A 26,357-nucleotide genomic window follows, 5' to 3' on the forward strand; every position below is an offset into this window, starting at 1 on the left:
TTAAGTCAGTATTATTTCCACCAATTAAGACTGTATATTTTGTCAGGGTAAATGTTTCTGTTGTTTTATTGTCAATATATTCTTTCAGTTTCAACCAGAATGTTTTTACACATTCACATTCCCAATAAATATGTATCAAATTTTCAGACACTAAGTTACAAAAAGAGCAAAGTTCATCATCAACTAATTTCATTTTCAGTAATTCTTTTTTTGTGTATATAATAATATGAATAAATTTAAATTGAAAGTCAATCAATTTAGTATCTTTTGTGCATCTTCTATAATCTTTAAAAATATGTTCCCATGGGATTACAGTGTCAAAGAATTGTTGCCATTTTTCACATGTAGAAGGGAAATTTTCAGTACTTATAAGCTTATCATAGAAATATCTTGACCTCTTTGGTGCTGAAAGTAAACATATCAGTGAAGTGCTGAGGTAGTGATTATGAACAATCAACAGATTATTTCTAATAGTATCTTTCCATTTTCTTGGTATATTTGAAAGAACCTGGTAGTAATCAAGAACTGTGCCTTTGATTTTGTAAGTTTTCTTAAGTTCATTAAATGACAAAATACCTTGATCATTACACAAGTCTCTTATAGAGTGAATACCCTTAAAATACCAATGTCTTATAATAAAATTACTATTTTGGAATTGATGGCTGAACCAAAGGGGTTCATATAAGATTTGATTAATATCTGTAAAATCAGTTTTATGTGTTCTATAAAATATTCCCCATGCTGCCAACACATCTTTCCAATAGGGATTAATTATTTTCACATAATTTTCAATGTTGGCTCCAAGCAGAAATATATCCTTGAATGGAAAGGTACTAGGGCTAGTGTTTTTATTTTGGAGATATTTATTTAATACTGACAGTTTTAATGAGTTTATGAATACCTCTACATTAACCATTCTGAGTCCCCCTTCTTCATATTTTCTAATAAGTGTTGTTCGCTTTATCTTATCGCGCTTATCATTCCAGATGAATTTATATATATATCGTTTAATTTATCAATGAATTCCTTTGGAGGATTTGGGAGTGAAGTGAATATATGCACTAATGATGAGAGTGCTAAAGTTTTCATAACCGTTATTTTCCCTATTAATGTCAAATTTCTTTTTCTCCAATTCCCTAGAGTTCTATTAATAATTTCTAGTCTTTTTCTTGTATTAATTACCCAAAGGTTATTCAAGTTAGGATTAAGCTTTATTCCTAGTACATCAAAATCCCCACTGTGCCAATCAAGCTTAAGATCCTGACATAACATCATGTTACTACCTGCCATTGAGCCTATCCATATTGCTTTAGTCTTCTCCACGTTTATTCTTAAACCAGACATTCACTTTCATAGTTAATAAGAGCCTTGTAAGCTGGGGAGATACAATGGAGAAGATAAATGAATCACAAGCTGATTTAGACATGGATATAACCCCTGTTGACAACAGTTTTGTTTTACCAAGTATAATACAAGGATATTTGAATTCGAAAGGAGGAAAATTACATGCCCTATTTGTAGATTTGATTCTGTCCAACATAGGGGCGGTGGGGTAGCCTAGTGGTTAAAAGGCGTTCGCTCGTCACGCCGAAGACCCGGGTTCGATTCCCCACATGGGTACAATGTGTGAGGCACATTTTCTGGTGTCCCCCGCCGTGATATCGCTGGAATATTGCTGAAAGCGGTGTGAAACCAAACTCACTCACTCACTGTCCAACGCAACAACCTTTGGCCTCTACTTCAATGCTATGGTCTCAGTAACAAAATGAGTAAACGTTTGTCTAATATAAATGAGAGTGTGAAGGCACGTGTTACAAATAATCGAGAAATTTCGGAAACGTTCGAATTAAAACTTGGTGTGAGGCAAGGATGTATACATAATCCATTCTTGTTGTCATGTTTCATCAACGAACTTCAAATCGAAAACATTTGTTCAAGTGGCATACAACTTCATCCAGAAAGAGTAAAACATTTTCATTCTATTGTTTGCAGACGGCGTTGTGTTGTTTTCAAGTAGTGGCCTTCAAACCCAAACAAATGAACTTGAACGCTACTTCGATAAACTAACAGTAAACAGACAGAAAACTAAAATCGCAGTCTTTTAAAAAGGAGGTAAACTTTCTAAAGAAGAAAAGTGGTTGTTTAAGGGTATACACCTAGACTGTGTTAGCTATTATAAATGTTTGGGATTGTATTTTACCAATGGTTTGTCTTGGACAATGCATGTCAACTATGCTGCGCTCCAAGCGCAAAAGGCACTTATCGGTATTATGAAGACATTAAGTACACTTGGAGATATTGGTTACCAAACCTTTTAAAAGATGTTTGATGCAAAAATAAAGACAGTTTTGATATAGCGAGCAGGAATCTGGGAATTAGCAGACTGTCATCAGATTAATACAGTTGCTGTTAATGCGGTGGTTTACGGTGAATATGTCAGATATCCAATGCACTTGTTTACAAACAAAAGGGTTGACAAATATTGGTTAAAACTGTTAAATATTCCTCCATATCGGTTACTGGAAAAATGCTGAAATATGTTACTGTATGATTAAAATGGACAAAGAAATTGGACATCTCCGGTTAAGAACTTCTTACTCTCTATTTGCATCGGAAATGCTTGGAATGCACAATACGTAGGATCGCATACGTCATTCATTGATTTAAACATATTTTATTCATTAAGAAAAGGATTGGGCACAAGATATCTAACTTAGAAAAGCCCTCTCCCGATAATTACAAATTCATCTTACAACACATACAAGAGTGAGTGGGTGAGTTTAAGTTTACGCCGCTTTTTAGCAATATTCCAGCAACATCACGGAGGGGGACACCAGAAAATGGGCTTCACACATTGTACCCATGTGGGGAATCGAACCCGGGTCTTCGGCGTGACGAGCAACGCTTTAACCACTCGGCTACCCCACCGCCCCCCAATACACAAGTGACAGACAGAGGATAGGATATGTACAACAGATGTTAAATTAGAAAGCGTTTTGTTTGAGAGGTATAGATACACATTCTGATTTTCAGTATTTGAGAGATCTGCATTGTCATGTAAGATGGGATTAATATCAATCAGTGTTCTATTGCTAACAATGTTTTCTAAAGACTTTAACAGATTGTGTCTCAGAATAGTATATAAAGGACATTCAAGAAAGTAATGCAAAACATTCTCGTATCTGTGGCCACATTGACATGTTGCATCATTTTTCACATTTATTCTGAATAAATCATAATTGAGTGTACTCGTCTTATATCTTGATCTAGTGTGCAAAACATTTAGCTTCCTTGTTCCACATGAATAATATATATGTGCGCATTTTCCTTTCACGTGGATAGACGATTTAAACAGTAAAACAGAGTTGCAATTTCTAATAGCTAAGGGAATATTATTCCATAGTTTAACTGTTGAGGGAATAAAAGATCATGTTGAGTACCTCAGTCTAGTACATGGTGGGGGTAAAGTTATCAGAATTTCTTAACTCATAACATGTCTGGTTGCCTACGACGGGTGGGAGTAAATCTTGAAGAAACCCTAGTGTCAGACCTTTTTGAATTTTATAAAATAATATTAATTTTCGTTTTCTCCTTCTCTCAGAAAGTTTCTCCCCCCCCCCCCCCCCCCACCCACCCACCCTGTTTCGTAGCACAACGAAAGGGAAGATGCCTATCTTGGAAGGCCGGTAACAATGCGAGCTGCTTCAAGCTGGAGTTGCTCCAGTCTACTGGATTGTTCTATCAAACATCCATCCAATACCTCGCACGCGTACTCAAGGTGTGGTCTTATGAATACAGTGTATATTTTGGATAGTGTTGTTCTATTTAGTAGGCACTTTAATTTCCGAAATGCACCAATCATTTTAGATGTTTTATGGACAATGCTTTAAATATGACGATGCCAGCTTCCATTAGACGTGAAGGTTAAAACCCAAGTGTTTATGAAAGTGGACTGTTTTTATATTGCAGCTATCAAACTTCAAATTGTTGTCAATGCGGCCACACTTCAAAGTAAATAACATAGCTTCAGTTTTTTCCGAATTGTAAGAAATTAACCAGGCCTTTGCCCAATCACTTAAGAGTTGAAGATTTTCATTCATGATCCTCTCCATCACCTGTTTGTCCATTTAAAATGTTCCCAATGAAGTGTCGTCAGCGAAAAGCAGAGTTATACAATGTAGTTTATCGGCTTACACATCATTCATTTGTTAACCACAAGACTTAAAGACATATCTTCAAACAGCCTGAGGAAAGATCTTTGGAAAGTAAATGATTTTATTATTCAAAAATTAAAAAAAGATCTATTCAGTGAAGCATACTTAGCATGTGTTCATCACATGACTTGTTAATTGAAAGTGACAGGTATAAAAATCTAAAAAAGATGATAGAGGGTGTACCCTTTGTATGCTGTAAATACATTAAAAAATATTACTACATCCATCCAAGCACCATAAAATTCTCTACTCTCTCTTATAAGCAGTAAAAATCAAAATATATTTATGTAATTCCCCATAATAATCATGTATATGTACAACAGGCCTGTGGCCTCTTTAGTACGAAATAAAAATTGATTGATTGATACAAAGTGTTATCAATGTCATATATGCTTCGTCATTCTCTTACCAGATGCTGTTCTGGCCATACCTTCCTTCTAGGGAAGCTGTGTAGTAGCACACACGTCTCCGAGGTTTCCTTAGACAAAGTAAAACCGCATGGGGAAGGGCAATCGGATGTGTGGTGGCCGCGTGGTAGAGCGTCTGCATACAAATCTGAAAGTTGCAGTTCCAGTCTTGTTTGCGAAAGTATTTGCACTTTGAACTCAAACTCGAACGATATCTTTCTACTGATTTCAAACATTCATACATCATCTGATCGTTGACGTTCATGCAGATTTAGAAAAAGACAATTACAAACAGTTAAACCTGGGAAGAGGTCTTACTAACAAAACAAAAACCTCAAATGCGGTTATTCTGGGAAAACGAGATAACCTAAGAAGCACACATCAGGTTTATATATGACAGGAGTAACCTCTGTTGGAAGAGAATGATGCTTCATCAAGGGTACTAACTTCTATAAAGCCGATCAAACAATTATTTTACGTAAATGCATAAAGAGAAAATTCCAAACCCATTTGTCAGTTACCTGTGTAATTTTCTGGGGAAACATTTTACGCTCAGCTTACAGAACCACTGCTGTCAAATTGATGGAATGTTGTTATGTGTTGTGTTAAACAAGGATAATACCAACAACGCATGGGCTAATAGATATCAGTCACCTAAGGACTTGTTTTGTAAATGTTCCATGGAAAGAAGGTAAACTGTGGTTCGAACCAACTTGTCATCCACATTTCTACCAAAACATATAGCAAGTCATGGATCTAAAACTGTTTCTTGTGTCTGTTATTTCCTTGTATGAGTTCGTTTAAACGAAATCTACTGTAGTTTGCTCAGCAATACTCCAGCTATATGTTGCCAGTTTGTAAATCTTCGAATCTGGACAACACGGTGATCAACATCATGGGCATTAGATCTACGTATTTGGGATACGATGAAGTGTGAATCAAGTATGCAGGCCTCCTTCAGTTCACACCCTTTTATTTATGTCGCTATGTTAGCTGAATGGGTTGTCTTGTCAGGTGGATCAGCAAGAGGCTTCAGAAGATTTAGTTGGTTTGTTCAAGGTAAAATATGCGCTCAGACCATTAAAACGTTTTAGGTTTCAGGCCAAGTTATGATATTTTCGAGGGGTTGCAAAAACATTTCACATCTGTTTATCTCAGTGACATTTATCAAATCATGGCGTTCCACGAATGGCACGAATGTGAAGTCGCAAAGATTGAAGCAAACGTAAAATCTTCATTTGAAGCGACCATGCTTGCAGTTCAACTAACCGACCACCCAAGTAACTAAAATGTTTTGTACAGGATTTGGACGTTTGGAGAAGATTGTGCACGGATACCTTAGATAAGTTCCACTTGCGAAGAGCCTGTACCATCAACACATACTTGGACCAAACAAGTTGGAGAGTGTTGTTTCAGTTCTTTAAGACTTCGAGCTCCAATGTCCAATGAAGTGACTTAGAAGAATTGGAGCAGTCAACTTCCCCTCTGCCATGGACATTGTAATCACGGACATTTTGGCATAGCACAGAATATAGGAATATATCCTGTCGTCAGATATAATGATGACTAGATAATATATTTACACAAGATGTTGGAAGTTTTATAAAAATATCACTGGTTTTAATTCAAGACTGAATTGTTATTAAAATGTCACTCGTCCTTTTAAAAGTTATCCAACGTGATTCTAAACTGAAGGGATATAAAATATCCTTCGTTCTATGTAAAGTTTATAAGGATATCAAGCTATTACTCGTTCTGTCTAAAGGCTGAATTCAATTCTTATTCAAGGCTGAAATGTTATCAAAATGTCACTCGTTCTAATTCATGGCTGAAATGCTATTGAAGCATAACTCGTTCTTATTCAAGGCTGAAATGTTATCAAAATGTCACTCGTTCTAATTCACGGCTGAAATGCTATTGAAGCATAACTCGTTCTAATTCATGGCTGAAATGGTATCAAAATGTCACTCGTTCTAATTCATGACTGAAATGCTATTGAAGCATAACTCGTTCTTATTCAAGGCTGAAATGTTATCAAAATGTCACTCGTTCTAATTCATGGCTGAAATGCTATTGAAGCATAACTGGTTCTTATTGAAGGCTGAAATGTTATCAAAATGTCACTCGTTCTAATTCATGGCTGAAATGCTATTGAAGCATAACTCGTTCTTATTCAAGGCTGAAATGTTATCAAAATGTCACTCGTTCTAATTCATGGCTGAAATGGTATCAAAATGTCACTCGTTCTAATTCATGACTGAAATGCTATTGAAGCATAACTCGTTCTTATTCAAGGCTGAAATGTTATCAAAATGTCACACTCGTTCTAATTCATGGTTGAAATGTTCTTGAAGCATAACTCGTTCTAATTTCAAAACTGAAAGGTTATAAAATATCCTTCGGTCTAACTAAACACTGCAAGGCTATCAAGATATCACACGTTCTCATTTTAGACCGTAAAGTTATCAAGATATTCCTTCTGTTAAAGGGATGAAAGGTTATCAAAACATGCTCGTTCGAATTAAAAAACGGAAAAAACTCCAAAACAAAACAAGACAAGCAAACTACTAAATTCACGTTACAGTCCCCCCGTGTATTTGCGAGATCGAAATATGCTTTACTGCCATACAAATCTGTGACCACTGCGCGAGCTGCAGCGAACTTTAGCGTGCCACCTGTACACGTCACTACCTACCACCTTAACGCCAATCTCCATGCATACATTTTGCACTAAAAATGAACCAGATTTACCAAGTGTGTCATGCCGTCTGATCGTCCTTATCAGTTGCATTTGCCGTGGGTTGAGCCAGAGATTAAACCGAACTGAAATGACACAAGCAGTGGGTGTTTTATGTGTGCTCTTGATTGCAGGTAGGTTTTATATTTATGAAAACTGAAGGGGGTCCTCAATTGAGCATATCATAGTTCTCTGTAATAGATTCGTATGTGACCTATGGGAGGTATTGGGCTATGGGGATGGGAAGCGGGGCGTCGTGCAAGTTATTTTTGTTTGTTTTTTTTCAAAATGTTGTGATTTTGTCTATTTTAAGATTTTATCTGTGAAAGGAATGTGAAATCTTCCTCACACTTTTTTGCGAGCATTGTACTGTTTAAACGCATTTAAATATGTTTAAAATATCCAGAGAATGAGAACCGCGAATTGCAAAATATCTGAAAATCGTGACTAGCGAGGAGATGTCAGTAGGACATAAAAGATAAAAGTACAACAGGTGCTATTTACATAACTGAGATCGAAATAACCACAGAGACAACAGTCGGAGAACTAGACCATAACGCTACATTCCTGCTGGAACAAAGGGCCTATAGCATAAGGGTCCAACTTATATATAATCTATCCAAACGGGAATGCTGACCACAGATAAACACTTGTTTTACAAGCATGATAGAACAGATTATAAGTGATTAACATTGTTCGTTCGGGATTGTAGTAGTAACAGAATTCACATTTAATGATATTTGACTTGTTGAAATTTTGACTCGTGGAAATGGATAACAGAACGCAAGAAAATACAACTGTCCCTGTATTTATTTCCAGATTTTCACCCACAGTGCCATATAAAGCATGACAAGAAACCCGGAAAAAAGAATAGAACACTTGTAATTAAAACCGTTAAAGTATTAAAAACACCAGATTTTTATTTTCAAGTCCAGTTTCTTTCCTTTCAACTGACAATCACTCACAAATCTTTTATGAAAATGGTATTTAAAAAAACGCAACACAGCAGAAGGTCTTACAAGTAAAATAAATGAATGAATGAATGAATGAATGAATGACTTAGAATAAAAATATATAAATAGGTAAATGGTCGAGCGGGTGGGGGTGGAAGAGCGAGTGAATGAACGAGTAATATAAATGAATAAATAATGCTTGTGCTTCTTCCAGGTGCAAACAGTGCCTCTGATCCATGCCTCTCCTACACATCGCTGGACGGGCGTGTCAGGGACAAGGGCGTGGTCACCAACCCGTCCACGGCATCACTGTGTGACAAGTCGCTGGCTCCAGGATGGTACAGGTTCACCGGTGCCGAGGTCGCCATGGCGAAGGTGGGCAAGTTCCACTGCGGCGCTGAGTCAACAATCTGGATGGATGACCAAATCCCGCCAATCGGCACATCAGCCGACAGGAAGTTCTGCTTCAACCATCTTGGTCTCTCGCCAACAGGATGCCTGTGGTCGGAACAGGTTCCTGTGAGGAACTGTGGGAAGTACTTGGTGTATCAGTTCCCCCTCAAGACCATCATGTGTCCCATGGTGGTCTGTACAGGTAATGTCAACCCCTCCCTCTTTTGCCATGCCTTTTTTCATGGATCTATACTCACAACGTCAATCACTTAATTGTCCAGTCTTGATTACGCATGCCGTGGAATACTGCTGGGCGCGGCGTTTAACAGCAAACAGACAACAGTGTGTATACGAAATGACAGAAATACTGTTTGAGATGGATCATGCACGTGAGTGACTCCAATACACTAGTTTCTGAAAATAACGATCTCAGACCCAAAATTCTAAAACGCACTAATCTTCGATCCTGACCCACGACCATCTGATGCTGGTACGGTTAGGGGACGCAACTTTGTATTTCTCTGAAACTAGACTATTCGCACGTACTGTATCCGAGAGATTAGAATTGTGAGTCTGGGGTCAGAAACCGCGAATTGCCTTTACTGCTATGGGTTACAGGCGCAACTCCGTATGACAGGCGGTTATACCATCAGTTCTAGCCGTATCCTTCCAGAAAAGTCACTACCTTCAGCTAGCACATCTCCCTTATATGTATTCCAGACACCTCAATACAACCATGTCCTCAATATCAGACATCACAATCTGGATTCACACCATGTCAAAGTAAGTATTCATTTTGGTTTTCATAAACATGTTAGCTTTTGTTCCATGAATAAGTCAAGTCTATTTCCCAAATCAGTCCACTTGGACGTTGTTCGAAATGCCCACTGCATTACAACCTGACAGATATAGCTTACCTAAGTGCAAAGGAAGTGAGCTTGTGGCATGCAGTGTTTGTGCTGCAACCGTACCTTCGTCAGTTAACATCCCACATCTGAGAAACCTAAGTAAACCTGAATATTGACATACCGGTTTACCAGGATGACACATATCTCCACATTTTTGACAAATATGGCTGTGTAATTGTTCAGTCTTACTGAAATACGATATTTTAGTCCAGTACCATAGCACTGTGTGTGAAGATGTCACTCTACCGCCATAGGTCTCTACTGCCAATCCTCAGTCAGCAAACTTTGACTGCCCAGTAGGAATAGAGGACGCGTGAGTTCTCCACCCAATCAGATGGAAGCATTCATTTTATGTACCGCCTCTATTCGAGCATTTTCTTTCAGCGTGAAAAATCACATTTGAAAGATACCATTTAAAGATGAAATATATGCAGCAATAAAATAGTGCGGCTATACTGGAAATTCGATTATCTTTGTTTTCGAGAAGTCAGATATGCCAGTCTGAACGCCATGCTCACGTGTACTGAAAATTTATTGCTTGACAAGTATTAGATGAGCCACGACCTGACAAATGACCCCAGTTTGCATATATGGGAACGCCCTGCAGAACATTCCATTTGCAACAAGACGGAAACAGGTTGTCGTCTAAATATTGAAAAGTTCAATTTTGAAACTGTCTGTGACAACTGTTCGTCCATCTCCACTCAAAATGACGAGTACATTCTACTTGTACTATAAGAAGACTTTTAACACTTGTTCAACGCTCAGCTGCGATGGAACCTGTTGCGGTCCGTCTTCAATGTTTATAAAGCAGGTTTGACCTTGACCTTGACCTGAAAGGTTAACTGAGATAGAGTTGGTCACCATGGGCGGGTTTATCTATTATAGTTCCTCCAGCAGGATTCAGTAAATGCCCAACCAGTGTTTTGTGAACCTGATTACAGAAGTCCCCTGTCCGGCCGGTCAAGTTTCTGCATCTGGATTCGAACCCTGCAGAGGTAACGTATGTCATGTCACCCATACTACAGTAACAGTTGGACACATATGACGATCCAGGTATTATACTGTTGTCGACTAAGTGTGGAATTTTACATAAAACATGAGTAAGAAGACCAAGGGAACGAAATTTTAAACTCATTTAAGAATTTATGTCTATTTCTTTTGCGTGTACTCATGTATAAACGAAAAGCAAGGAGTGCTCACTGTGTAAATCGGTGGTTGATTGTGTTCATCGGCAGTGTTTATCGGCATCAATCCTTAAATCGCTGCTTTATTACCCTTTGTCAAAAGTTCCAATCTGATCTTATGCTCCTACCTAGTATGAGACATGCAGTAACCGCCATCTCTACCTCAGTTCCCTACCCGGAAGTCACGGACAATGTGACCTTATCCGGCCCTGAGCCGTCACAGGGTACTGGTTACAGACAAGCGTGCAGCTTTACGTCACCCGACACGTCACCGGACGCAGAGTTCAAGGTCACATGGTCTATGAACGGAGTTCCGGTGGGCAGCACGATAGTGAAGGGCAGTGCGAGAACGGCATACTTCGACCTGAATCAGTGGAAGGGACATGTCAATAGCAATGTGAGAAACTATTACGAAGAATCGTTTCCTGTTTTGTCATGAGTGAGTGAATTTTCACGGCGCTTTCAGGGAAATTACGGCAGTGAACACCAGAAACAGCTTCACACATTGTACCTACGTTGGGAAATCGAGCCCAGGTCTTCGGCGAACTCTTTATCCAATACACAAAATTACTGCATCGGCAGTTGTGGATGGTGATGTCGGGATACAGGGCTGATGAGTGTCGTTACAAAGAACTAGACAGTAAAAGAGCACACGATAACGCCAAATTGGTGGGTGTATTTCACCACTGTTGTTTGCGTCTAAGACAAGCATCAGTTCTGATATCCTCCCACACAAACCTGACACTGGAATTTACATGTAATTGAGATCAAAGAGGCGGTAGAACCATCTACTACAGCTTAGAAACATAATTACTATCTGACTTTCAGCTGACCTGCAGTGTCCAATCCTCCTCCGGCAACACTAACAACTGGAACCCCCACGCCTACACCAGCAACAGCTATTACGGCGGCATCAAGGTATTATTTGGATTTACAACCCTTCTGTCCCGAATGCTCCAAACCTCGAACACCGTTAACTCGACATCTCATTAACGCCGATGAATATTTGTAACCACGCAGTCAATACGTGCGATAACAACCTTTATTCCTATGATATTGTTGCTGGAAACAAAGCCATCCTGTGCAGCTATACTGCTTTAAAACAGACATTGGCAACGTATAAAGGGCTTAGTTGTATATAATTATTCAATAGGAAAATCAATAATATTCAAAGTCCGCGAAGCAGGCACGTGTCAGGTTAGAGTAAGTACTGAAAATTTGTTGAAAATTTAAGCAACCATCTCCCACATTCATTCATCATCAGCTTCTTTATCAAGATCGAGCCTAATCCTCTGAACATTGTGGAAGGAATTGATACGGAGATCAAGGTCATCTCTACACTTCCTGTCTACTGTCAGGGCATGTCGTCACAGACGTCGTGCAGACTCCACCTCCACGTCATATCACCAGGTACGTCACTTTAAAGAGTCGGTCGGGTAGCGGTCGGGTAGCCTAGTGATTACAGTCTTCTGTCACACCGAAGCCCGGTGTTCCATTCACCACATGGGTTCAATGCGTAAAGCCCCTTTTTGGTGACCAGCGCAGTGATATTGCTGGAATGTTGCTAAAAGCGGCGCAAAACCAAACCCCCTCACTCACTCACTTCAAGGATGAATGTCTGAGTGACACAGACCACACTGTGTTTAAGTCACGTGTACTTGTATATTGTTGACCAGGCGTGGGACGTTGGAGATAATGTGTAGAATCATGTCAGTGAAAGTAACAGGTGCTGTTTATGCATTTGAAAAAAATATGGGAAACTCACGAAGCTTACATATAGTGGCAGTGAAATGAGGGAACTGTATTCCAACTGAGGACTCAGGGTCAGAATTGATCCAGCGAAAATATACTAGTCGTAGGGGGCGGCCAAAGTGATTCGGTGGTCAGTCCCGTTTACTTCGTATCGTAGTAAGCCGGCGCATCGTTGCTCGCTCTATCAATCACTGAATTGTTTGGTCCAGGTTATTACTGGGGGTGTCCGTCAGCTGGAATATTTCTCATTGTGGCTATAAACAATTAAGAGTTCAATGTTTTCTTGATCAGAATGCGTTTTGTTGTCCATCTCCCATTGTAATTTTGGATAGGGGCTATAAGACATCCTCGGCAATCAGGGGCTTTTCCTATTTAAAAAAACAACAACAACATTACATCTAGTCATTTGACACTTTATGGTACATGTGATTTTTAAAGATATATATTTTAGCGTAATTTTATCATCAATATCAATGGACATTGTTTCCGTGTAATATATTTTATATAATGTATATTGATATATATTACAATATACAGAATTTAACATATTTTTTACATGAGTACCTGGATTTCTGTAAAAACACACAACTGTGTTTTACGCCTCTATCAACAGTATTCGGGTTTGGGACACCAGTAATGGGCTTCACACATTGTAACATGAGGTGATCGAACCCGAGTCTTCGGCGCGACGAGCGAACGCTTTAACCACTAGGCTACCCCATCGCCCGATGAGTTATAGAATTATAGCCAACTTTGTTGTAAACAAAGAATAAATGTTACAGCAAAGAATATGCTTCGAAACGTGCACTCACACCTATTCCAGCCCTATCATAACGGCTTGTACATTATCAAGTCTGGGACAGGTAAACTAGTGTAAGCAGTGCCCAGTCGCTTTGATTCATACACATGCAAGACTGACCGCCCCAGTCCTCTCTCTGTTCGCTCTAACGACAAACACAGAGTGCGGACCTTCCTTTCTACCCCTGAGTACCAACAGGGTGAATGTAAAGAGTTGTGTTTATTGCATGAAACTACATCACGAGATGATTTATTTAAAGAAACAGATTCTTAGTCCAGACAATTGAACACATACTGTGACATTCAAACAAGGGCACATCACGTCATGGCTGATTTCCTTTATTTAATCTAGGATTTCCTCTCACAGCTCAATTCAAAGCCGGTGATGAAAACTGGAAAATGTCAAAGGAATTCGCCGATTGAAACGCACTGTAGATACTGGTTATTATGTGTTTTCATTTTTTCATGTGAGATTAAATCCTTATTAAATGCAGCCCTGTAACCATGTCCCTGTAGAACTGTTCACGGTGAGCAGCTGTGACCTATACCTTACACCCACCGACTGGAACCCCTCCACCCACGAGGCGAGACTGTCTCTGGAAGTAGCTACAAAGCTGGATCCCGTCATAAAGGCCAACTCCCAGACCACCTTGTCACTGGGGATTACACCAGACCCATTCTCTGGTCTGGACGTGTGGAACAATGCCGCCGTGCCGCCAATACAGGTTCGTTATGTACCTTCTATGTTGGTCATGATATGATATATGATATGACTCCCGACTCCTGATATGGCGAATCATTAACTCCTGATATGACAAACTAGCAACTCCTGATATGACTTAACCAACAACATCCGAAATCACGAAATGTCATCTGCTGATATGATTTAAGCCAACAACGCCAGACATCACGAACTGGCAACTCCTGATATGACGAACAGACAACGGCGGATATGTGGAATTAATAGCTGTCAAAATGTCGGATCCGACATGGCGAACAGCGACGAGGTCCAGATGTATCGAACTGGTCCTGACTCAATTATTTACCGTCTGCTGTTTATGCCTTAAAAACAGCATGGTATTAAGCACCCTTTAAAGAAAATTATTAAAGCGTCATTGGTATACACGGTTCTGAGAAATAAGCATTGGTTTGTCTGACCCTAACACAGTTACCTATATTCAGACGCCAAATTGCTTGTATATTTCTAAAGATCGTGTAAACAACAACTACTGACCGGGTACAAGATTCAGGGGAGAATAGGTCTTCAGCAACCCATGCTTGCCACAAAAGGCGACAACGCTTGTCGTAAGAAGCGACCAACGGGATCGGGTGGTCAGGCTTGCTGACTTGGTTGATAGAAGTCATCGGTTCCCAACTGTGCAGATCGATGCTCATGTTGTTGATCACTGGATTGTCTGGTCCAGACTCGGTTATTTTAGATCGCCGCTATATAGCTGGAATATCGCGTTAAACAACAAAGCAAACCGTTCCCACTAGTCTTAGTCTCTCTCTCTCATTAGTTCATATCTAACTGTGCAGGTGTCGGTGACAGACACAAAGTTCAAGATCTGCACCTCCGTTGGCGACCCCCACTTCCTACAGTCGTTCAACCCTGCAATTAAAGGGTAGGTATTCTGACGCCAGATTTGTATGTTAAACAATTTAGTATGAATTATCCACACCGACATTTCGAATACTTACATATATTCTGCCGAGCAGGACTTGAATCCCCATGGGCCGCCATACAATCCAGGTCACGTGATGCACGGTAGGTATATTACATTCGAGATAATGTACAACTCAAAGAAGTTAAGGTACGCCTTTTTCTTTGATAGTGGTATGCATAGTACGTCGTGTACGTTACATAAATGTAGGGATAATCACATTACTAAAAATGATCTGTGATATTACCATAGCGTATCTGTGATATTACTAGAGCTGATTTGTCTATATATATAGAAGATATACTGTTTTAGGTTCTACAGCCTGTACCACATTGGGCATTTCAACTTGGCCGGAGATCGCAGAGCACCCATAGCGGTAAAAAGTTTAGGCATTTTAACTTATGGCATGGTAATAATTTGTTTCATTAGGATATTTTTGACCAGTCTGAGTATTTTGTCCGTTTGTTCACAGGAAATGCGGGAATGTCCTGAAAATGTATTTTATAGATATCTCTATAAGTGAAAATATCTCTGTAACTAAATTGGTTCTTTGAAGTTAACCAGCATTGACTTAACTGACTTACCTTTCTAAGCATGGTTATCCGCAATCTTGCATAATTTCTCTGAAAGCGAATTAATGTTTGCTTTCCGAAACTATGTTGTAGGTTCAGATTGAGACGAACCTCTGGCACCCGACACACCTCGCAGTCATCACAGCTATAGCTGTACAGACAGGCACTGAAACCACCGTTATAGACACCGACGGGGGCAGCACCAACCCCACCGTCATCAGCAACAAACGCCCGGCATCGCACACGCTGCAACGTTGTGGGACCAATGAGTACCAGGTTGTCCACATTCTATACTCCATCCTCGTCAGTCCATATCCTTGTACTCGTTTTTTTATCGTTTAATGCCGCCCTCAGCAATATTTCATCTATATGACGGCGTTCTGTGTATTATGTCTGGACCTTGTTTCATAAAGCCAGTACTCCCTCAGTTCTGTTATTGCAGATCTACACCCCAATGGGGCACAGGATCAACGTCTACCATCAGCATACGCACGGTCACTATCTAGACGTGAAGCTCACCTTCCCCTCCGGCATTGTCTCCCTCACCGACATCGTCAACAACACCGACATCTACCACGAAACGTGTAACATAGGCACGACCACTAACGGCATGAAGACCTTGGCGACCAGCGGCGAGTTTAACGGCAATGTTATCGACCTCTTTAGGTGAGGGGTGAATGGTTTGGTACATCGTTTTCGATTTCATAAACACTGATTTAAGACAAAGGTGTGTCCCTTATGCGCACCAGGCATATGTGGTAATGATCCAAAATAAGTTTTGCCAGGTTTATGCTATTATCAGCACCATTCCCGTCCACGTGGTTTTAACCAAAGTGCCGTGGGGGAAAAAGGGAGACAATTCTTGATGACAATAGACTCGGTTATTCTCAGGGGTGGGGGTGGCAGCCTAGTGGTAAATGCGGGCGTAAAACCAAACTCGCTCACTCTATGAGTAACATCTTAGACATGCATGTCTTTCACCTAAAACAGTAATAGTGCTGAAATTAGGCGAATTAAGCGAATTGACTCACAAATGACTTGTCTTGTGCAGACATACAGAAAAGCACCTGTTTGTGTAATATTCTCCCAGGGTGAACCCAGACAGTGACTTGTTTCATGGTAAAGACGTACACACGACGAAGGTTGCGCCCCAGATCTACTGCTCTTGCCCACCCCGTAAGCCAGGTCATGTGGTGGAGGTTCAGTGTCAACAAGGCTTGAAAGTCAGCGACCCTTTTATCGATGTGAGTCGATTATATATTCGTACATAATAATTAGTGTGTCGATGCTTTTAGTGTGTGTAAGCCAGTAAGTTACCAGTATACGTGAACGATCATGTAAGACTAATGTGTGTGCGTTAAACGTGTAAGCATAGATATATAGAGAATTTCACCCAAGTGTCTACCGATATCAAATATATTAACACGAGTTGATGAAGTAACAAATATCCGATGATTTCTTTTACCTTTATCTACAAGTCTTTATACAATTCGTGTAGTTATAATTGATATCAGTAGACACAAGGGTGACATACTATTTGTCATTATCATTTATTTATTTATTTATCAAAATTATTCTTCAATGAAATATGTACATCTCTGAACACAGCGTTGGCATTAGATTTGCGGTGCAACGATGCCATAGCATTGACGTCATCAAGTTCATAACGTCATAGCATTGTCAGGGCATTGTGCAAAATCTACTGTCGCTTGATATCTCTTGTGGAACACAGTTTTGGATGATAAATGGATTATATAATGTTGTCAGATTGTCTATTTGCTGCTAAAGGCATTTCCAGCAATAGTTCAGCAATATGACGTCGGACTGTAAAAAGAAAACCAGTCCAGTGATTGCCATCATGGGCATCGATCAATGTAAATGAGATACGATGCTATGCATCTACTATATTAGTTTGTTATCCAGTCAGTCAGTTGTTACAACAAGCATGTGCTGCTGAAGACTTAAGTCTAACCCGGGGACTTGTCAAATTACCATAAAGTCCGAGTTTACTATTAATGCCTCACGTTGATGTATTTTCAAACACGGCCAAGTGAACAACAACACTATTAGGCCACTAACAGGATCGGTTATTCGGGATCACTGACTTGGTTGTTGCATGTCATCGTATTCCTGTTACGTAGCTGGATGCTTACGTCAAATACTTGATTATCTGGTCATTGACGTCATCAAGTTCATAACGTCAGGGCATTGTGCAAAATCAAAAAATTGTGGAACACAGTTTTGGATGATTTGATCCTGTATTTAAAAACCACGCCACACCAAAAACTCACCAACCATTCAAACAAACGAACTAACAAATCCCAGCCTCCGTGCATTCTGCACGTGTCGGACTATGTGGACTAGGTCCGACTGTGATACATGTAGTGGTGTATAAACGTGATACTCGGCGATGGTGTTTCAGAGGCCAACGTGCAAGGAGTTCCTGCCAAAGACAATAACTGCTCCTCCAGCGAAGAATCCAGCAATTACAACAACTTTCAAAGGTAATGTTTAACGAAGTAAACCAAACCCCTTCACTGCAGACTGTTCCAAAATACTGAACTCATGTATGTAAAATATTCCTGCTTTTTCCATTTCTGTTCATAGCTGACAGTGATCGTAATCTATACTAGGCACAAAAAGAAACTGTGCATACAAAAATTTTAAATCTAAATTTATCAAACCTGTGTAGACACATAAGGATTTACACACAGAGGTTAGTGACATGTATCCATCATGCATGCACGTGCCACGTTCCGTGACGCCAGTGGTTTTCGTAGTACGAGCAATACGTTGTTGCACGTGCATTCCGGGAAAGTGAAACAGAGCAAATGAATGTCACATAATACTGTCACTTTGAAACATTCAACCCCTGCCTTTGCGATCGTTCAAAAACTTAAACGGCTTTTGAAACGCATAGCATGCCAAGGCTAACGTATGCACAACGTCATGAGGTCAGTGGGATAGTCCGTAGGGGAATGTCTCAACGACAAGTGGCTGCACATTTCAACTGAAACTGGAACACCGTTTGTGCACTGGTGAGACGCGTCCACGTGCAACACCGCCAAGACAGGACAGATGGATGAGGGTGACCCATCTTCGCCACAGGTTTCAGACTGCAGTGATGACTGCCCGGACCATCCCAGACCTTCGCCGTATTCACACGACAACGTTTACGTCATCACGGGATCAGACAACGACGTCCTGCCATATGACCTATCCAGACACAACGTCATCGACAAACTCGCCGAATGTGGTGCCGAAATCATGTCCGCAGACCCTTGTTTGGGTGGAGAAATAGTTTTACACTGAGGCATCACGGAGAAAACAAATTTCATTTTTACAAGCCCCAAACGTTCACTGACTGTCAGGGCTAGAAACCTGTTTTCTCTTAAACAAAATTATTTTTAGGACAATAAAGTGCAACAGCTTTCTTTCGATTACATCCGTCTTGACCTGGGCCATATCTCAACGCAATCTCCTACCTGTTGCAGAATACCAGCCTTTACCTCATCCCTGGCCCACCGTGACTGGGGTTACAGAGGTCAAGGCCAGGGCAACTTGTCAAGAGGCCATTGTCAACTTTACCTCGACAGAGTGCGGGTCTCATATTGCAGTCAACGTAGTCGATTTTGTCAGCAGCTGTGTGGATGATGTCCAGGTACGCGACACAACATGAAGCAACAGGAGCAGGTTGCCTCATTGACGCCTATGAATGAGTACCCTTTTAGCACTATTCCACCAATATCACGACCGGGAACACCAGAAATGGACTTCTCACATTGAATCCATGTGGAAATCAAACCTGGGTGTTCGGCGTGAAGGGCGTGCACTACAACTGCTAACCTATCCCACCGCCCCGTGTGATCCTTATGGATCAAATCAAAAAGAGGAGTTTAGTAACCACCTCTAAAGCCCCAGGTTATTGTTGGTCTTCAGAGGCACATACATACAACACACTTCATTTCCTCCCGAATTCCAAAGGTCACTTAACAATACTTTTGTGTGTACGCGTGCGTGCCAGCGTGTGTGTGTGTTTCGATCCGGCTATGATTATGTGACCGTGTCATAACTGGTTGGATGTATTATTGTGAAGGGGTGCACCTTTGTCACTGAATTGTTCATCGTGTCCGAACAGCCGAGGCAAGGTTGCTGTTTAACATTCTCTGCTCCCATATATTTAATGAAGTTAATTCGCCCTGCCGTCTGTGCTAACTGACGTATCGGATCATGCTCAGGTCAGACTCTGAAAGAGACGTAAGGCGTTAAAAGATGGTACTTATTGCTACCTTGCCTGGTCCCGCTTCACAAAAGCTGTTTGAAGCCTAAGATCTCACAACTTTCCTCGAAGCATTCGCATCTCCTCAGCGCAACAAAGACTTAGTAGCGCTACCGTAGCATCGTGAGACGGGGCCCAGTTCGTCAAACAAAGGCTGGTCGGCCCTGACTCGTGTGCCGTATCTGTAGTTGGTACATCAGTAGCCGCTTTTGTGTTTAGTTAATCTGAGTAAATCAAACGCCAACAATCCCAATGGTTGCAGGCTTCCGGCGGGTTCAGCTACGTGGCGTCTGCAGTCCAGGGGTTCCAGTCTAAATGTGAGACAGACATCCTCAGTAACCCGAAGAACTACATAACCACCTCGACTGGACAGCTTCAAACACCGGAAGTCTTAACTCGCCAGTGCCCTAACCTATGTAGTATGCACGGCGCATGCGTTAAAGGTGTTTGTCAGTGCGAGAGCGGATGGGGATGGACCGACTGTTCTGTCAAAACGGGGGAACCATTCTCTATTACTGGTATAACGGGGTGAGTAGAACGCCATAGAGTCCGTAAGTAGGTTACGGCACTTGGCAACACCGTAATAGAACTACAACCCTAGCAGGAATAGCACATTTCCGGTCTAGCCATCCCCAAATAAGCCTACTATTACGACTGTCAACGGCCGTGACAGTGAGTGAGTGAGTTTAGTTTTACGCCGCACTCATAGGTCCAGCTATATGGCGGCGGTCTGTAAATAATCGAGTCTGGACCAGACAATCCATTGATCAACAACATGAGCATCGATCTGCGCAATTGGGAACCGATGACATGTGTCAACCAAGTCAGCAAGAATGACCACCCGATCCCGTTAGTCGCCTCTTGCGACAAGCATAGTCGCCTTTTATGGCAAGCATGGGTTGCTGAAGGCCTATTCTACCCCGGGACCTTCAGGGGTACGGCCGTGACATCCGACCATGGCTGTACACATGGCCCTGTCTAGTAAAGTCAAATTTGGCTGTCGCGCAAATTGGAACAAAACTTTTTTTTAAAATATATGCCCGTCAAATCTGGTACCCCGTCTCGCATTTCACGTTGGCGTGAGCAAAGGGAGCTGGGGTGCAGCTTAGTACCGGAAGTAGCGCCTCGCGTGACTTAAAGGCCCTTATTAGATGCTGCATTCATCAGCGAGACTGTTATAGGTAACGCGATATTATACTTTCACGGGTCATTATGAGAACAAATGTACAAAACAACTGCTTACTATACATTGCTTGAGCAGTGGCCTCAGTCCACAGGAACCCGATATCGCACTGTAGGTTAAACATAGACCATAGATATACACTCACGTCATTTATATCAGTCGCTTACAATCGCCGTGCTGCGTTGCCTCCCTTGAGTTCTGTTCTTATATTCTGGCTGATGATGCTTTATGAATTGTTTATATCCGGTATAAATTTCCATGACTTACATAACTTGCACTTCCCCCAACACGGAAGTAAAACATGAGTAGCAGATGTGTAAAAAAGCGTGACATCCAACCTGTTCACTCACCAGTCAATGATCTGTTAAGTTGGCTAACTTATGAGTTTAACCTTCGCGTTCTATTCCCGAGGTGGATACAATATGCTAATGTTATCAGTATATCGCAGAAATACTGCCCAAAGTTACCACAGCTAAAACCATATTTCAGTGACTGGTCATCTTAAAACAATACAAATACGATACAAATGTGTATAGGTTTCTATTCTATTTCTGTCGTTATTAGATCCAAAAGCTATTGCCAAGATGAATATACTAGTGGTACGTTATGTTTATGTTTTCTGTAAGTGAGTGAACTTGGCCAATCACTACTTTCACCGACATGCTTGATGTGATGTCAGTCACTGGAACCCACTATCATCCCAATGGCAAATCATTAAATATGATTTAGTGCGCAGGCACCCTTTGTCACGATTATAACGCAATAATGACATCATCAATAGTTGTAAGGATATGTTGAATGAAACTTGAGATATTTTAAATTGAATTAAGATATATTAGAATGAACTCAAGAAATCTCGAATACAGGTAATAGATATCTACAATAAATTCATATCACGAAATGAATTAAGGATATGAAGAATCATATCAACGATATGATTTAAAACCTGATTAAGGATATCAAAAAGATTCATGTATGTGAGGACAGTTGTAAGTTTGAATTATGTGTTTATATTTTTATATCTCGGTAACATTGTTCAATATTAGTAATAATTCTATTTTGGATATCAGAAAAGATATGTTGGAATCTTTAAACAATATTGCTGTCTTTGAATTGAATACTGACAGCTTTAAACAGTACCGTATTTGATGTCTTTAAACTGCCGTCCATTGCGCCACAATGCCCTGTGAAGGGGCACGTCACTGGGACACGCCGGAAACTCGTAGGATTCGTGAATAGGTTTTAAACTCTACAGAGAGCTACGGTGTTTGGGAAGACTGGCCCCTCTCCTCATCTTATTGGGTATAATAGAGAAAGGCCACAGACCCCGTTGACTATTCATAATTCTCGACGGCTCCTTTCCAGTACCTCATCTGCTTAGGGGATTAGTCATTTTTTTATTGTTGCTATTTTATTCAGGTGGTGACACGCATATAATAATATTAGTAATAATACATCCATCTATAAAGCTAGTAAATTCACAACATATATGTGTGCTCTGTGCGCTGAAAGAAAACGATAGCTTTAACGGTACTGTGAAAACGAGTGTGTTTTTTTTGGTTATTGACATTTAAAAGAAGACAGACTGGAGGCAGATTTGAGATGTTCTTGAAGAATGTTCCATTTTGATACTGTAGCGTACTCTTTTGCCAAAAGTTGACGTTTTCACACTAGGGGTTGAGAATAAACATTTATCTTGTGATCTTAGAGTCCTTTGTGGGCATTAAACTGGTATGAGTTCTGTCCAGCAAGGAGGAGCTAGTAAACGTTTACATGTGAGGACAAGGACGTTAGCAGCAAGTGGAAGCCAGTGAAGTCGTCGTAGCAGAGCAGAGATCTGGTCCAATCTGGAAGTTTTGCAGATGATTCGTGCAGCTGTATTTTGAAGATGGTGATCTGTTCATTGGCGATGTTTGTCAGAAGGTTGTTGCAGAAGTCAATGAGATACTTAAACAGAGCAGTATTTTTTTCAACTGATGATTTTGTTAGGTTGGGGAGATTTTTTTTCAATACATGTATTCCGTAAGTGAAGGTTTCCCGTCTGACAGAGCTTTGTTACGTGATGCTTCATGATTAGCTGTTGATCCTGAACATATGTTAATCAGTGGATTGTCTGGTCCACACCAGAATATTACGGACAATCGTCGCAAAGCTGGAATATTGCTTAATGCGACGGTTATCAAACAGATCATCACCACCGTCATCATCGTCATCATCACCACCGTCATCATCATCGTAGTATTGTGAGTAGTTGTGGACGTCGTCATCTCCCTTCCAGTGGGACAAGGTGTGACACGTCGGTGTCCAGCGACTGTTTCAGCCCCACCCTGACGGTCAGTAATCTGGGTTACATAAATTTCTGCGTGGTGACACCTGCATCTGTAAGTATCCACAGCCAGACAATGTGTTTGTTTCTGTAAGCTCGCGGTAACATAATCTACTCGTTACGCTTAAAACCAAGATTCCCCAATGAATATAATGTATTGGTCCCTGTTGGGATAAAACTAGGGACATCGCGACACACTCTTCATGGATTTTCAAAGTACATACAGAAAGTCTGTGTATAATATATATATATATATATATATATATATATATTGTGCCCCCGTTTTCGAATACTGACATATTCTCTACTGATAGAAAAATCAAAATGTGTGGTTAACATTTTTCTCGACCCAACCTTATAAGCCGATTAAGGTTATTCTCAACAAAATATGAAGAAATATATATATTTCCATTCATTTATGGAGATTCCAGTGTGCATACTTACATTTTCCACCCTAACGTATTTTTCAAGTCTTGTCAAGCAGGATAACAATTCGTGATCAGAATATAGAAGTGTAAAATGCACCGAAATGGATTATCATTAATTTAGTGTCCATATTTTCTACCTGTAAGTAAACATAAATAATAATCTAGTTTTTCATCACGTTTTAAAAAACGTATGGGTCGAGCGGCTGGATTATATTTTCACGTTTTTATTTTATTTTATGTAAAAAACACCTTGGTTTCTGAGGAAATTTAGGCCTTTTCTCCGATAGCAATAAGAACTTATAGAAGTTTGAGTCACCGTGGCATTTTCTCTAGTGTAGAAAATAGGAAAAAGTCTCAGGGTTGAGCGGTAGCGAGAAACAAGAATATTTCCTTATATGCCCTAATGTGGGAGCAAATACTGACAACAGTGATAAGAAACCTATACGCTCTATGTTGCAGTATGGCCAAGGCAGGCCGAGCAGACCTCACACACCGTACACAGGAACTTACAGCCGGGAAAACGCCTTTAGCCTCACTTGTAATATGAAATCCACACCAGACATCACAGGTGCGTAGACCCCGAGACATCGAAGTCTGTCCTACTTTCCATGATCCACGGTTTACCTGCACCAAACCGTTTCACAAAAGCAATGAACGTATGGAACTGCATCACTTCCTGGACCCACAACCCTTAAGCAAACAGCCTGTGGTATAACTAGAATTATGTTCAAATTTGTGTTATGATATCTCATAAGTAATTTCTTTCTTTCTGAACCAATCAAACCAATTAGTCTTTCAAAAGCGCAAATCCCTAATTGTGAGAGTTGGAAACATGGCAATGAAGCTACTGCCATCAGTAATTCTTTGCGTTTCTCATCACCAATCGCGAACAGGAAGAAACTGTCGGGTGGATTTTATACTTTATGCTATAGTGTAAATATAGTAAACTTTGTTTTGGAAATATATACACCAGGCGCAGCAATTATGTTAATGATAACTTTTACAATAAAATACAACACAATGCGCCTGTAATGCATATGCTTATCGACAGAATCGATTTCCTATGCCGGGGAGTAAACAACATAGGCATATATCTTGGGATCCCGATATCTTTCAGATCCTGATGTTACTAAGAGCCTTTGACAATGTTATAAGGCTCAAATCATAATAGAATAAAGAAACTGTCATCCATAAGAAAGTATCCATTTTTGACAATGTGTAAGTTGGCAATAATGTGCCAAGCGTTGTTCTATCCATCTCTTTCTCGCTCTCTCTCTTGAGCTAAATCGAAGCGTTCCTACTGGACCTGTACTTCGTGCCAATTTCAGATCTTGAGCAAATTAATGCCTTCATGCACATTTCAGCCCAATCCTACACCATAAATCTGCTCACTCAGTCCAACGTCGGTGGAAACTCCATCACGTACGTCGTCTACAACGGCAAATGTCAGATGTGTGATGAACACTTCACCTGCTACCGGAGGGTAGGTCTATTTTAGTCTACACCATGCACCCCTGGGGAATCATGACAACACCCCTACTGTTTGCTGTCACGCCTATACGTGGACGTGGACCGGTCGGTTAGACTAGGGGGCTTGACTGACGAAATGATGCTTTGCTTTTAACGTCAAATTATTCCTTACTTTACGTCGCTATTAGTGTTATTCCTTACTTTACGTCGCTATTAGCGTTACCCCTTACTTTACATCGCTATTAGTGTTATTCCAGCAACATCACGGCGGGTTTGCCATGTGGAGAAAGCGTTCGTTCGTCACGCTGAACATGCTGAATACCCGGGTACGATTCCCCTCATGCGTCCTCATGCGTAAAATGTGTGAATCCCAATTCAGGTGCCCCCCCCCCCCCCCCCCCCCCCCCCCAAGGTACTACTATTAGTGGCGAAATACTAAAATCACTCTCTAGAGACCCTTATCGACGTCATCAGACTACCCGTCTATATGCAGGAAGACGCGTGTCTGATCGAAGGTCGCTGCTACAGGTCTGGTGAAACAGTTGTGATTGGCCAGCAGACGTATATGTGTGACCCTAGGAAGAGTCTGGACAGGTTCACGCTTCTACCTACGGGTTCCATGACTCAACAAAACAACACCTGTGTCTGCCAAGCGCCTGTATAGAGGCGACATTGCTGGCTTTTTGCAAAGCATACATATTTCGGTAGCAATAAACACACTTGATCATTAATTTTGTCTTATGACCATCTGTCTGATTGAACGATTATGTTATACCGCCATCATCTCTACCATCTTTATGGACTGTTGAATACAGTGTCTGATAACGCCGGTAATTAATCAGATGTATTTAGTTGCTTTTTGTCTTTTACGACAATGTGACAAAAGACACTAGAAACTCTCTTCACAGATTATGGAGACTCGGAACTTCGATATCTCTGCAATGATTAAAATAATGATACTACTGCTACGACTTCAACGACAGCTACTACCACCACTACTACAACTATTACCACAACATTAGCTATTACTGCTGCTACTGCTACTGCTACTGCTGCTACTGCTGCTACTGCTACTGCTGCTGCTGC

The 26,357-nt window shown here is 40.7% G+C and overlaps 1 protein-coding gene across 1 annotated transcript; it reads left to right on the forward strand.

Moving 5' to 3' along the window:
• The first annotated feature begins 7,300 nt into the window (after positions 1–7,300).
• On the forward strand, positions 7,301–26,002 carry LOC137266464 (von Willebrand factor D and EGF domain-containing protein-like). Its single transcript, XM_067801965.1, has 20 exons — positions 7,301–7,492; positions 8,526–8,906; positions 9,425–9,487; positions 10,557–10,610; positions 10,967–11,196; positions 11,628–11,717; positions 12,077–12,209; positions 13,866–14,074; positions 14,889–14,974; positions 15,326–15,389; positions 15,679–15,861; positions 16,028–16,251; positions 16,676–16,829; positions 18,008–18,089; positions 19,080–19,246; positions 20,127–20,392; positions 23,326–23,428; positions 24,261–24,369; positions 25,166–25,284; positions 25,765–26,002. Exons 1-20 carry the CDS (start codon positions 7,336–7,338, stop codon positions 25,933–25,935), a joined length of 3,045 nt encoding a protein of 1,014 aa, XP_067658066.1. The 5' UTR covers positions 7,301–7,335; the 3' UTR covers positions 25,936–26,002.
• The last annotated feature ends 355 nt before the right edge of the window (positions 26,003–26,357 follow it).

The sequence above is a fragment of the Haliotis asinina genome, chromosome 15 (assembly GCF_037392515.1).
Source record: "Haliotis asinina isolate JCU_RB_2024 chromosome 15, JCU_Hal_asi_v2, whole genome shotgun sequence".
In the NCBI taxonomy this organism is placed as follows: Eukaryota; Metazoa; Mollusca; class Gastropoda; order Lepetellida; family Haliotidae; genus Haliotis; species Haliotis asinina.